General features: G+C 31.3%; 1 protein-coding gene across 3 annotated transcripts in view; it reads left to right on the top strand.

Annotated features, from left to right (window-relative positions):
* The window catches only part of LOC108905494 (serine protease 7-like), a 28,788-nt gene that overhangs the window by 11,322 nt on the left and 1,880 nt on the right, over window positions 1–15,586 (top strand). The window contains exons 3-6 of one of the 3 annotated variants that reach the window (XM_023454175.1): window positions 5,627–5,864; window positions 9,577–9,764; window positions 9,985–10,071; window positions 12,409–12,551. In XM_023454175.1, the coding sequence (XP_023309943.1) occupies window positions 5,627–5,864; window positions 9,577–9,764; window positions 9,985–10,071; window positions 12,409–12,452 (557 nt within the window). In that variant the 3' untranslated portion in view covers window positions 12,453–12,551. Of the gene's footprint in view, window positions 1–5,626; window positions 5,865–9,576; window positions 9,765–9,984; window positions 10,072–12,408; window positions 12,552–15,586 lie in introns of those variants that run through there. The other 2 variants (XM_018708368.1, XM_018708369.1) reach the window with 2 other exon arrangements.

The raw sequence follows: 15,586 nt of genomic DNA, 5'->3' as shown, positions 1-15,586 counted from the left end.
GACCGAACCTGGTACATACTGCCCACTTCTTGGTTCTTCAATTGAGATCGGAAATACTATACCATATTGTTGCAAGTTGAACTGCTGCTTACAATAGAAGACATATCCGAGCTTCTTATTTAGCGCTTACTTCAATACAGTTATCAATTTTTTTCCCTTGACATGTTTATTGTATACCGCTTGGGTATCGCTCGCTTGCACGCAACTGAAATAAAGGAAAACGCCGTTATATAACGAACCGCGAGGTAATATCCGTACAACGCTGTGTACGCAGCGTAAAATGTGCAGCTCTGTGGGATTAAGCCTTTAGCTAGTTTTATCAGTGTGATAGGAAAACTGCATAGCAAACAATTGCCCAACGCGTAATCAGAGTATCACCGAGCATCTCATCCATCACATCGCACCACACACCTGTTACTTATTTAGACGGCCGCCGTTTAGATTTTGTTTTCTCTTCGCTGGTCCACGTGAAACGGCATTGGAAAGTGACTCTCGGTTTGCATGATCCGATCTCGCGGATACTTCGGCGTCAGTGTTGTGATACTCGCGTACCGTGGCAGTCCGTCGCGGAATACCGGCGTCTTTTTTTTTTTTGTTTAAATGATTCTGTGTTGTGGAATTAAGTGAGTTTTTTAACCCTGGTTAGATGTTTTAGCGTGGTATATATAGGTTACGTGATTTGATCAGCTGTGGAATAGGCATATTGGTTGAGATATTTAACAATTTTAAGGCGTAGTACTAGTGTTGCTTCTTTTTAATACACACGAAGAAATAAACAGCGATAAGTTTTTATTTCGTGACCGGTTTTGGTCGTAGTTTTGTTTTGATCGTCTGTACCTACTACTACTGTACTAATAATGAAATTATTCCTGTTATTGTTTCAACCCTTCTATAGTTTAAATCTAGTTTACACTAGATATTTTAATTTACAGACTAATATGTTTGTTTTTTGATAAAAATTGAAACATTTTGAAATTATAGTGTGTTATCATTTGGCATGAAATACTATCAATGCATTCTTTAAATTTATTAACCTAATAAAAATACCATTGAATTATTCGGAACAAATCTTGACGCTTTTCGGGGAAATGACGATATTTGACCTCTAATACATCATTTCCTTTGTGTGAAGTCTTGTATAAACTAGGTATACCCATACCATCTAGCTTATGTTAAATAGTAGGTCTAGGTAACGATGATATAATACCATCGACTGACTGTAAACAATAACATTTTATTTGTGTCCACATATTAATCAGAGTTATTTATAAGATTAAGTGACTAATGTTTGATTAAAAGGAGTTGTAGGAACATAATCGATATCGTATTATTCGACACTCTTCATCAATTATTCCGAAAATTTTTAGTAGGAGTCGAGTATAAATGATAGGAAAACGTTTTCAAAAATACCACATTTCTGTGAAACATTGTTATCGTTCAGACTAGCTCAAATTCGTTGTGGGTTATCAAAAATTAACTAATTTTCAGAAGGTCCCTCACAAGCAAAAAAATCCACAAAAATGTAAATTAAGTTACAGTTAACAGACTAAAAACCATCTATTGGAAGAAAACCTCTATATTTATCCAAATAAAAGTAATAAAATAGTGAAATTTGATTACTCTCTTGGTGTGGTCGCCCTGTATAAACAGCAATAATTTTCTAGTAAAATCAACCTACCTTAAAAACGAATGACATTCTCTGTATATAATTTACTTGACGCATGTATTGTTTCATTTCAAAAAGAGAAAATTTATAACTTTTTTGAACACTCGGCACATTAATAATTTTCTAGTAAAATTCGCCTACCTTAGGATTTTGATTGAAACAAATCTATGGTATTTATTTATATGTATACACCATTTTTCAACAAAGCCTATTAATAATTGTGAGGACTTTATAATATCAAAAAACATAATAAATTTACTTACAAAGAAAAAAGGAAATATCATTGGAAAATAGTATCTTATAGTCTTGTTATACTTTGAATCGGTTTTTACTGCATTTAAAAAGTTGGAATTTGATCACTTTTATGGTCGCTCTGTATTTGATATTAATTAACAAAGGACTGAGATTTTAGCATATTATTAGTCTCAATCAGCATTGATTAAAACACATTTTGTTTCAACTGTTAATTCAATAATAACAGGTTAAAAAAGCCAAGTATGTACTATCAAATAAGTTTTTTGTAAGGTATTTCCATATTTTGTTCTATTTTTAAATAACTTTTAGCATATACGGAAATACTTAAAAACAACCAAATATTGATTTAAATCTTTACTTAAAATACAAGTATTTTATGGATTATTAACGAGGATAATGAATAAAAAACCCAGTTAACTATAACTGTTTTTTAAAAAGAATACAATTTTTTTAACACCATGTATATTTCAGTAAATCTGCCATGGTATTATGTGTAATAAAATAATTAGCGCTTTACTGGTGTTTTTCCATATCATTTATTGACGCATGGTTTTTATCTGTTTGCAAAGGTTTTCTTGAATAAATAAATATAAAAATAAAAGGATTGTTATATTGTTATGGATTATAGAGTTCATGAATGTCTAAGAATCTAAGAATTAAAAAAACTGCAAATGGAATTACGTTAGAAATGTTTTGATTTATTCTAATTTGACTTCTATTCTGTTTTAATTCGTGAAATAATTTAGTGTTTTTTTTTATATTTTCATTTCACAAAATTTGTGTTTCCGATTTGAATAGGACGAGTGACATTCATGTCGAATATGAAAAGTCAAGCAAAGCTGTTCGTATTAGTACTTGAATGGGTGACCATCCAGGAAAAGCTCACGATGCTCGTCTACCTCTTAGTGAAATCGTTTGGTATAGTAACAGAAGTAGGACCACTAAAATAACCAAAAAAAAAAGGATTTGAGTGTTGAAAAAAAAATGTATTGAACCTTGAATATTTATTCTTTGGAATAGCGTCTAGTTTTTTAAATTCTGAGTGCATTTAATAGCAAGTTTGATATTAAATATGTAATACATATATTTGCAGTTAAATATTAATTAAATTTTGATTTTTATTAAAGCAGTGTGGTCAAATTAACAAATAGACTGAAAGAGTCGATAAAGTTAATTGTTTGGTGGATTGGTGGAAATTGGTGACGAAATACTACAGGCAACGCAGATACATCAGAGTTGTTTTGACTTTTGAGTTGAAGGTTATCTAATGTTTATAGTCCATTTTTTTAGATTCAGTATAAATACCTATGTAAGTATGTAATCATCTTATAATAATTTTTTTCACCTACTATTTGACAATCGATCGTTTTGTGCCGCAATTGATCATAGCAACAGATTTTATTTTTATGACGTGTACATTGGCAAACTGTTACAAGAAATAATATTTATAGGCGTCGTACTACTGTACAATATCGTATATAGCAGAAGAAAATAGAAAGTAAGAAACGCAAATCCGTCAGAATAGTTGTAATTGTAAACATAATAATAAATAAGTGCGAGTTGTAGACTGAAAATAATGCCTCTTAAATAGGTATGTCATTAACTTCCGTTCTTGTGCAAGAAAATAGTACGCCCATGAATTTGCAGTAACTCCACGAATGTCTCCCTTTCCGCACTCTTCGTTCGTTGATGGTATACTACTGTCCTACAAAGAAAAAGGTATTAAAAAAGTAACAAAATTGGAACCGAATTGGTACATGCATTACATACTTAATTAACGAAATAATAAAAAATACTATGTTGATTTTTTCAGAAAAAATATTATAAAGATATACAAGATGTTGATCGGAACACTTATCAAATTTTAGTGAGTTGTATTAAGTAGTGTTTTAATGGTTAATGGATGTACCATTAGTGGCGGTGGTCATAGCGATAGTGCCACTACGTGACCTACTACATTTTTTGTAGGCATAATTTTCCATTAAATAATATTAGGATTTTTTATCGAAAAATCTAGCAAGGGAACTTAATTCACCACCACTTAAAACCTCGCCTCAAGTTTTATTTACTTGTACTCCTTCGTATTTTTATATGAAAGCGTAGACTATTCGTTTATTTACAATATTGTATACATTTATATGAAAGAAAATTGCGGTTATTAAGGAGAAGGAGGAGTATTTTCACTAGTCATAGCACTTAATAAGTTGAGGAAAAGCGAAACAAATAGAGGGGTAAGGGAGGAAAGTTGATAGACGCGAATTCGTATATATTAGTGAATATAATATTATAAATAAATAATCTTCAGTAGTAAAACTACATGATTGTTATTTTTAAAATTATTTTGAAACAGAAAAACTACGTACTTGAGCGAGAATGGATGTGAATATATTATGAATTTTGGATATTTTTGGTGATTATATTGATAGAATAATAATTGTCGATAATGTATAATATCAATTTGTTCCATTGAGTGAAAAAAATTGGGTCCAAAATGAAAAAAACAAAAATTTAATTTTTACTTCAACTTCGATGCTGAATAACTTTTGATGGAGTAAATTTATGCAAAAATGTTAAGTAACCTTTTTTGTAGAGCATTAAATTTCCTTTGAAAATGTGTATTGTCCTTTTTCAGATATTAATTTGTTCGTTATTTACAAAATTCCAAAGTTAAAAAGTCAAATCGAATAAACATCGATTTTCAAGGCTTGATTACGTGGAAACGGCTCGTCTGCCGAAAAATTCAGACCTTTTTTGTGGGCATTCAATTTTATTCAAAAATATATGTCGATAATTTTTTTTACCTCGATGGTTTGACAGTTTTAACGCAAAAATTGAATCAGGAATAGAAAATCGAAACTAGCGATGATAGACCTCTTAAAACTAATATTAACGACTCAAACTCTCACGATATTTTTTTCGTCATTCTGAATGATATTCTCAATATATCTTTCAAAAAAAAAATAGGCAATTTTTTTGGCCCAGTATAGCAACCAATCTGTCACCATAAAATTCCTGAAGATAGTTTCTGCTGCAGTATGTACTGTAGCTCCATCTTGTTGAAAATACCCATGCTGCAGTTTATAGCAATGTATTAATTCCCGGGCTTGTTGCATTAGTCTTTTCAATAAAATTGTGCGGATTTTCTGAAGCCCAATTCCGCTTTATGTTAAAAAATTTACAATTTCAAACTACATATATTAAGTTTATCGCGGTAGCTATTTGAACAGATAACTGCGAAACAGGTTTCTTGGGACTTCACACCATTTGTTCTAGAGTATCTTCAACAACAAATGGTTCTGTTAAAGCAGTAGGTCTGCCTGTCGACTTGCCCTTGCGAATGCAATGTTTTTCCTCATATCTTTTGATAAGGCTTAATTTGTAGTTTTTAAACAAACCGTATACGATAGCAGCATTGTTCCATACAGGATTGCACAGAGTAACACCAAGTTCCATATGCATTCCATATACCACTACGAAAAGCTATTTGTTCCGGTGTAATCGTCATTTTTACACAAATCTACAAGAAATAAGAAAGTAACAAATGAAACATAACCTTAAAACATTCGTTTAACTTACCTTAAAACGTCGAATTTTCGGAGTTCTGAAAAGAACATTTTTTTTTTTCAACTCAACAGACAGATAAAGAGGCGGGCTTCATTAAAACCGTGGTTTTACTGAGTGTAGGTCTTACCTTTTTTTTTGTAGCGGAAGATGATGTTTTACCGAAACATTGCGGTCGTCAGGAAGACCTGCTTCTCCACGACAGAATAATAGGCGGTAGAAGAGCTTCTATAGGAGAATATCCTTGGATGGCTCTTCTGTTGTACAGAAATAAGTATGGTCAAAATGTTCTTGGATGCTCTGGTTTTTTGATACATACCAAATACGTCGTCACAGCAGCCCATTGTACACATGCCAATGTTATTAAGCAAAAAGGACCGATGTAGGTATAAACATTCCAACTTAATTTTTTTTAAAAGCACAATACTATTGACTGGAGACAGCTGCACAAAAATACAGAAAAACCAGTCACAATACAGTGGCGGCTCGTCGTATGAAGCAACTCAGGCCGGACCTCACTGTAAAATTTGGCTCTCACAACATATATTTTAATATTTACTATTCTACTATTTACCTAAATAAACAGTTAGGTAAACTAATTTCCAATTGCCTATTACATTTATCAAAAATCGAAATAACAGTATAAAATAATAATTGTTTGAATATTGAACATATCGCCGCTAGCTGTTTCCATCAACGCGGCATTGAATACTGTTACTAGTCCCCACCACAGTGCGGCTAGAAATTCTTTGCTTGTAGGCGCGTCACACATGCCTACAATATGCTACAGTTCCCCCTCCACGCGAGGTGGTTAAAATAACGTGATTTAGGAGGGAACTGAGGCCGGCTCAAAGCTGCTTATAGCTTTAGTGTTTCAGTTCGCGGTTAATGTACGCGTTGCATAGTACGCGGGTAGTGTCTAATGTCAGTGTGAGGGATTGTACAAAGGCTTTAAGGATAAGGACAAGGCAGGTATTAATTTAAAGTAAATAAAAAACAACTTCCTTACAACAAAACATAGTAAGACTAAATTTAACGTAATTTAATAGATACTTAAATTATCTAATACCTACATAGGTAGCAAATAATTGTCCACAATATTGTCTTATCCTTTGAAATACTTTTTAAAGACGTAATGATGTAAATTACTGCTCTAAAGAAATTAAAATCACTAGTCAAAGAATTTCTGATTTAAGAAACGAAGAAAAATTTTAAAATATTTTGAATTATGCGAAAAATATTACTGGACAACCAAGTAAACGAGGCAAAAGTTGCGACGAATTAGAAATATTTCCCCTTAGTTAAGTACCTACTCGTTTTGGGAATTTACATAATTTAAATTTTCTTGCTTTAATAGATTCCTTCAAATTTCCCGAATATGCAAACAAATATCCTGAAAAATCGTTTGAATGTTTGTTACAAATATATCCAAATGTTTTTGAAATAGATAGATTGAAAATCGAACTTAATATTTTATACAGAGATGAACAATTTCGTAATTTAGAAGAAACGATAGAAATATTATACAAGGAATTTAAAATGTTATTTTTGGAAACATACAAATTGTTTTTTGCGAATTTAAATGACGGACAAATAAACCTGTTTTATAAACATATTCACTATGTTTTTAAAAGTGGAGGCAAATGAAAAGCCGGCGGCATTGTTTTATATGTAAATAGATAAGTTGGTTGGCTATCATATGAAAATTTGTTTTTATATTTTTTCATATATTTTAATATTCATAAACCAAGTTCCTAAAGTTTTGTTAATTATTAGGTAAATATATCCTACATAGTTTTTTTTCTGTTACTTAATTTTATTGTAAATGCAATTTTTAAAGTTCTGATATTATTATTAATAATATAATTTTTTAATTTACGGTTATAGTAGGGCTNTTTCTGTTACTTAATTTTATTGTAAATGCAATTTTTAAAGTTCTGATATTATTATTAATAATATAATAATATAATTTTTTAATTTACAGTTACAGTAGGGCTATTGGCGAAAATCTCCACAATAAAAAATGACGTGGAAATTTATTCCTATTTATTATTTGAGAGCGGATTAATAAAATATCCAAATAGTCGCGTATTTTTTTTATAAAATCTGAATTAAAATCCTGCTCGTGAAAATCAGTTTTTCTATAATATTGGAAATGCAACTAAAAATTTCCAGATGCATTTAGTTGTTTGACCTTGAAAATTAAAAAAAAAAATCTCTGTCGCCCACCTACTAAAAAAGTCACGGGCCTCACCTATTCACAATGTCACGAGCCGCCACTGTCACAATATATACATGATATCCCCGTTTTGTTACGTAATATTTTCTAAAGAATTTTGCATAGCACAATCATTTTACATAAACATGGTTTTTCCTGAAGTTTGTTGCTGTTTACGATTAGATAAATGTAAATATTTCATGTTTCGTATCATTAGAAATTTCTTAAGATTTTTTGTGAACTGCTTCGAAAACTAATTATTAATGTGCTAATGTTAAATGTACGGATTGTTACGATTACAAAGGAGATTTACAACTTGTAAACGACGAATATAAATGACAAGGAAACGACTTGTATAGATTTTGCATAGCAGTAATTTTTTTCATGAAAAAGGGGTTTACAACACAGTTCCACGCCACTGGTTACCTATAATACAACTACAATTAAACCAGTTGAGAGTACTTTAATCATGTATACGCGGGTACCGATTTTATATAAATTCCGTTACGGTTTCCAGAGATACATACAAGCTCTTAATTTAATTAAATAAGCCTTTAAATCGAAATGTTGGTCACCTTGCCTGAATTTTTGATATGAGTTAGTTTGAGGTATGTTATAACAATAAGTGACAGTAATTTTTTGTTCAACCCCCGACCAAAGGTGAAAGAAGATAAAACAGAGGGGTTTTTCAATATAACTCAAAAGGGGCAAGAGCTAGAAGAAAAAGTACAAAAGTTGTAAAGCATACAATTCTACATAAAAATGAAACAACGGAGCTAGGGAGGCTAGAAGTTAAGGGAAGATTTCAGAAATTTAAAAAATCATAAGCAGAAAAATGAATTAATTTTGTAATTTTTTTTTTCGATCTACTCTAAAAAATTTAACCTTTCTTTTCAGAGAAATAGATATATTTTTTAATTTTTAATGAGAAAATTATAACAATTTCAAATTTGTTGTTCACCCCCGCTAAACAGAGGTTTTAACGAAAACGTCGAAACAGGTCAATTTAATTTTGTCAATTTGTTTACATAAAACATATTTTTAATTCTTTTTGAGTAAATACGATTTTTTTATAAATAAAAAATATAGTTTTTCTGAAATAAAAAATAAGGGTAGCAACCCCCAAACACGGAATCACTTGCGAAATATTTGTTTTTTGTTATAAGTAATTTTCATTCTGTTTCATTTCAAAATATTGATTAGAACCCCAGAAATTTTGAAAAAAATTGTTTTGGAGGGCGAACTTTGAGGGTGTATTTCACCCCGTAAATATGTTTTTTCCGCCAAAAAAAAAAAAATACGTGTCTCTTTACATTTTTTAGAGTAGATTGAAAAAAAATCAATATACCATTTTTATGCTTTACAACTTTTATAAGAAACTTTTTTTTCTAGCCCTTGCCCCTCTTGAGTTACCTTGAAAAACTCCTTTGTTTTATCTTTTTTCACCCTTGGCCGGAGGTTGAACAAAAAATTACTGTCACTTATTGTTATAACATACCTCAAACTAACTCTTATCAAAAATTCAGGCAAGTTAACCAAAATTTCGATTTAAAGGCTTATTTAATTGAACTATCTATGACAAAGTTTGTCATAGAGATTGTAGAACCCCCGGTATAACCGAAAACGTTTATTTTTTTCTAAATTTGAATGGAATATATCTTTGTAAAGTTTTCTAAAACAACAAGTTGTAGAACAAATTGTATTTATTTTACAATAACAAATAAATCAATCTTACAGTTGCTGTAATTAATCACCTTCTGTAGGTACGCACTTGTCTTAAATAATGTATTCCTTTGAATATTTTATGGCTTAGATTTTAAAATTTACCATAGTATCTAATTATAATTGTTTTGATTAATCGTATATCGGTTTTCAGAGTTTCGGTTTTGCTAGGAGAACACGATATTAAAACGAGAACAGATTGTTCAGGAACAGTCTGCGTCAAAAACATTCAAAATATTAGGATCGACAAAATGAGCACACATCCTGAATATAATCCAACTGATATATCGCAATATAATGATATAGCCATTATACAATTAAAGGAAAACGCCCTTTTGACAGGTAGGTTTGGTGTAAGTGTTCACAAGAATCACAGGACAACGGCATATTTAAATTTTTCAGTCTGGGACATCAGATTAGTCGTAAATAATAATTAATGCTTTTGAAAAAAAAAAATACTTAAAAGTTATAAAAATATTATTTTCTCTATAGTTTTTCACAGTTATGGTAATAATATGCCGTATTTGATTCTGATTATATGTCGCTGAAATATTTTTTTCAGACTATGTCCAACCCATTTGTCTGGTAGATGACGACAATGAAACTCCTGTTAGTTATTTCTTAAGTGGATGGGGTAGAACTGAAAACAGTACGTAAAATTTAAATTGGTTTCATATTTTATCTAAGATCTTGCCAAAAGTAACAGTTCTGTTCCAAAAAATGAAATAATTGACCGAAGGGTAAGAAACAATGTTAATAGGGTAAATCTAGGAGAGATGACGCACATTTTTTAAAATAATTATAAAACATATGTGTAATTGAAAATAAAAAGCAAAACTACAGATTGCGTCAAAAGAGCTTACTAAGTTATAATATATGACTTGAAATATGACGAAATGTCGGAGATTTTGGTAAAAACTAAAATTTTTTTTTCTTATGACTGCGTCATCTCACCTTAGGTATCGAGGAGAGATAACGCAGTATGTTAAATGATCGCACATTTTTATTTTTTTCATAAATTTGTATTAAAACTTCATATAATTTACTTTTGGTTTATTTATTTATTAATAATCATTATTGTAGTTAGACAAATAAGCATATACTCTGAACGAAAACGTAATTGTTTTCGTATTGTTCTTTATTTCTTCTTAAAGAAAAATCTAACCATGGATACATAGCCTGCCTTGCGAGATTTTCTGTTGTATGGTAATTCTAGTTTTTCTGCTAACTCAAAAGCCATAAAGCGCATAAAGGATCTCGTAAGTACAAATCCATGTGTTTTCAACTTTTACTTTACTAATTTATCCTATTGTGGGCTCCTAGTGTACTTGAAGGTCCAAACGGTTTAGTTTGAGGTCTTCACATTTCCTTCGGCGTCGCAAAGTGCTACCGAATTCGCGACCTGTCTCAGGAATACCCATCTCATCTCTATCGATAGCCCTTATTGCTCTAGACAACTGTTCTATTGTCCCCTCTCCTCTTTTAACGTTTCCATTTCTTTTCAATTTCGTCGGTATGCTATAAACGATAAATTAATAACATTTCTGACAAAATAAAATTTTAAACGATGTGTCTATTATTGCGCCAACTCTTCTTATGCATACGTGCGTCAACTCACCTTACAGTATAAGGTGAGTTGACGCAACAATTTTTAACTAAATTCACTAGAGGAAATGTGTGAAATTGAGGTTAGAACTACTTAACTACTCATTATCTACAACAGAATCCTTGAAAATTTAATAAAACTATAACTTAACTTACCTGTATATTTTCTGACTCTAAACGATGTAAAAATATTTAGTGTAACCTCAATAAATTTAACAAAATACCGTCACTAACACTACGTATTTGATACGTATATATATGTGACGACATAATAAGAATTACCGGTGTTGCCAAATATACGCTATGAACAATGATTGTGCCAGAACGAGCAGTGCGTCATCTCACCTGATGCGTCATCTCTCCTAGATTTACCTTACAGCTAGACTGTTACAGTATTTCGAACAAAATCCACGAAATTATATACGGCGAACTATCCGGGAACTGAATTTGGATAAATCAGCCGTTCAACGAATTTTAAAGACCAATAGGTATCATGATTACAAAATTCACAATTTGGAGTATTTGCCTGGGCGTCACATTGAAAACAGACTTAATTTTATAGCTCAAATTGTAGTAAATATAGAAACTGTTGATCAGAATCTTTTTCGGCACGTTCTTTGGACGGACGAAAGTCGGTTGGTCAGTAATGGTTTGCCAAACAGGCGCACCGAACACTACTGGTCCATTGAAAATCCCCACATTGTAAATCCAGTCCAAAACCGAAGCCATTTTGGAGTAAATGTATAGTGCGGCAACATCGGTAGGCTTTTAATCGTTCCTTATTTTTATGAACATACATTGAACAACGTGATTTACCTAAATTTCCTACAAGAAGGACTTCCTGCACTTCTGGAGAATGTGCTTTTGCAGCTAAGGAGAAACCTATGGTTTCAACACGATGGGGCTCCACCCCACAAGGCCAGGATTGTGGAGCAATATTCGGATAACACTTTCCCAGAAAAATGGATTAGGCTTGATGGACCTATTCAGTGGCCCGGAAAGTCACCAAATCTAACACCTCTCGATTTTTTTATGGGGGTTTAAAAAAATAGGGTTTACAAAACAGCTTCGAGAGATATTAGTCATTTGAAAGAAAAAATCACAAACGATTGTAATGAGTTGAACGGCGAAATTTAATAAACGCAGCTCACAAAGAATTCAGGTGAAGACTGGATATGTGTCTTGAAACGAGATGAGGTCATATAGAGAATAGATTGTAATATGTATGTAGTATGAAAGCGTTTGCCTCATTTTTTAAGTTTAGTCATTTTATCATCACCTTTTATTTTAACTGTATTAAAGAATTATCGAGTTCAATCCTTTTATTTATTCTTAATGACATTTATGCACTTTAACCAATGAACATTCAATTGTTTTCCAGCGACTCACCATGGTACGAAATGCCTAAAAGCTGGCCAAAAATGAGAAAAAAAAGTTCCTATTTGGAATTTTTTAAGTATCAGGTTGGCAATAGGGATAGTTGGGCTATTCAAATTGACCGGTGGAAACAGTTTGCCGTTTATACTGGAGTATAAATTATTCATAATAAATTATTCATTTTCCACTTATTTTCATTATTGTTTATGACAAATAATGCTTACATTTATTACGAAAGCCATTCAAAAGTGAACTTAAAAGTTATATATAAGGCACTATAAGACTAAATTACTTATTGACCCGTAATCTATGATCCATTTACTGTAATATTATGAAAAAAACATCTGCGCTTAGCTGCGCTTTCAATTTTACAATATGAATAAAGCATAAGTTTCAATAAATCGTAATTCAATTACATATTTCGTTAATGTCGAACAAAAAGTGAAAAGAGTAAACTTATTATAAAATAAGTAAAAATAATGTTTGGAAAAATACATATAAGTAGAATAGTAAAGGGCAATAAGTAAATAAAGAGAAAGAAAACCCGAGTATGACATAGAAATGGATAGTCGATGCGATTTTGTCAATTCACAGCCCCACAGAAAAAAAATATTTGAAAGACAAGACCCTGATATCTATATGTTTTTGGGGTCGCTGAATCCGAAACCGGTGTCTGTTTGATCCGATCGGGTCTGCGTTAAGGTCAATTCAAGGTTAAATGTAGAGAATCATTTACCAACAAAGTAAACCTCCACATCTATACCTACGCTTTTCGGGACGGTTTATCCGAATCCGGTGTCCGTTTGATCCGATCAAGTCTGCGTTAAGGTCAATTCAAGGTCAAATGTAGAGAATCAATTGTCAACAAAATAAACCAATGTATCTATACGTTTTTGAGGTCGCTTAATCCGAATCTGAGGTCCATTTGACCTGATCAGATCTGCTAAGTTCCAAACTCAAAACACTCAAGTATTCATTTATGCGTATTAAAATTTGAGTAACAAATAATATTTAAAAAAGAAAGCTTTAACTCTGAGCCCCTGACTTTCAACGATATTCAACAGTATAACATGATCAAATGGCGAATTTTTAAGAATTGTAATTTGTCCGCTTTACAGTAAATTGAATTTTCGCATAATCAGTGCGGTCAAAAACCCCAATATCCAATCCCATTCAAAAATAAAAAAAAAACAATATCCTTCCGTTAGTTTATTCCATTTTTGTCAAATTTCGTCCGCCATATTGGATCCGAAATTTAAAATTTTTCAATTTCAATATGAAATTTGCAATCAGTGTTGTCAAAAAAATCAGTGTTGTCCGAAACACCTATTTTTGTCAGTTTATTCGACTTTTTTTAAAACCTCATCCCATTTAACACCACGTGACCCAAATTTTATTTAAATTTTTTGTATTCTCACAGTAGGCTCATACACTATTAACTGTCAATAAGAATTCTCATTAGTACCCATGATGACAGGCTGTTAGTGATTACTCAAAATTTTTAATAAGTGTATTAGTTCTAGCTGTACAAATTGAAAATAATTCTAACGCTACTTAATCTACAAAAAAAAAAAAATCCTAATTGAAGACTTGCATAGAAATCCTTGATTTGCAAAGATACTGCTCTTCATTCTAATCGCAGGGATAATCCCTTAAGTCGAAAATTTGTACAGGAGAGGAGCGGCATATTAATATTTAGTATGACCTATTCACTGCTTAATAACTAGTCCAGTCGACAGAGGTCAAAAAGTTACTGTTGGTGACATTTCCTTGATAACTCGGAAATAACTACACAGGAATACTTTAAATGATGAGTACAATAACATGCTAATTTGCTGACAAAGTATTTTATCAGGAAAAAAGTTATTAACAATTTAATAGTGAACAAAAATTTTTTTAGTAGTTTTAAATAACTCAGCGGGATGACTTTGTACGAAAAAATGCTTAGGACATGATTTTGTTGGTAATAAAAATAGCTACAAAATGGCGGTGATCCGATTACGAAATTCGTAATAACAAAGCCGTGAGATTGAAACAACGGTATAAAACGTAAAATTTTTAAAGTTGTTATAAAAATGTCAATTATAAACAAAAAGTGATCAAACTTTAGAAAACTATAGTTCAATATACATACAATAATGACGCTAAAGCCGAAAATCAGGAGAGCAAAACTTTTTGTTCTATAAGGTTTTATACACCCATCGGCATCTGAAACGCGAAACTTTGCCAAATTTGTTTGAAGTTTTTCCGACACTTGAAATTTGGTATACACATAATGTAAATATGCTGAAACCAAAAGCAACTTGCAAAATTCAATTATCTTCATTTTTGCAGCTTTGGTAAGGTTTTATACGTCACCCTAGTTTTATACGTCATGGTTTTTTTTTAATTTTTGGAAAAATATATATGTATATTTATAAAATATTACATCACGGTAGATTAACCAGCACAATTACCTACAATTAAAAAATAATAATTTTCATCGTTTAGATCCTAAGCTAGTTAACATTTTGCGCCTGTTAGCCGTACTCGTACATTATTCAACATAACGTAAAACAAAATCGTACGTGTGGGGTAAACCTTTATCTTTTCATTATCGAGCGCGAGTTCCGCTCTTCGGCGCTTGTATACTATTAAAAACATGCAACAGTAAATTTAAACAATTGTTTACTTAAAGTTAAAGGCTTACCCCCACACGTACGTTTTTGTTTTATGTTGATATGTTGAATAATGTACGAGTATGGCTAACAGGCGCAAAATGTTAAGTAGTTTAGGATCTAAACGATGAAAATAGTTTTGTTTTTAAATTGTAGGTAATTGTGCTGGCTAATCCACCGTAATGGAATATTTTATAAATATACATAAATATACGTCCAAAAATTAAAAAAACGGTGACGTATAAAACTAGGGTGACGTATAAAACCTTACTAAAACTGCAAAAATGAAAATACTTGAATTTTGCAAATTACTTTGGTGCATATTTACACTATGTGTGTACCAAATTTCAAGTGTCAGCAAAGCTTCGAACAAATTTGGCAAAGTTTCGATTTTCAGATGCCGATGAATATATAACACCTTATAGAACAAAAAGTTTTGCTCTCCTGATTTTCGGCTTTAGCGTCATTATTGTATATATATTGAACTATAGTTTTCGAAAGTTTTATCACTTTTTGTTTATAATT

The sequence above is a fragment of the Anoplophora glabripennis genome, unplaced genomic scaffold (genome assembly GCF_000390285.2).
Source record: "Anoplophora glabripennis isolate ALB-LARVAE unplaced genomic scaffold, Agla_2.0 scaffold231, whole genome shotgun sequence".
Lineage (NCBI taxonomy): Eukaryota > Metazoa > Arthropoda > Insecta > Coleoptera > Cerambycidae > Anoplophora > Anoplophora glabripennis.
This window is presented reverse-complemented; position numbering and strand designations above follow the sequence as displayed.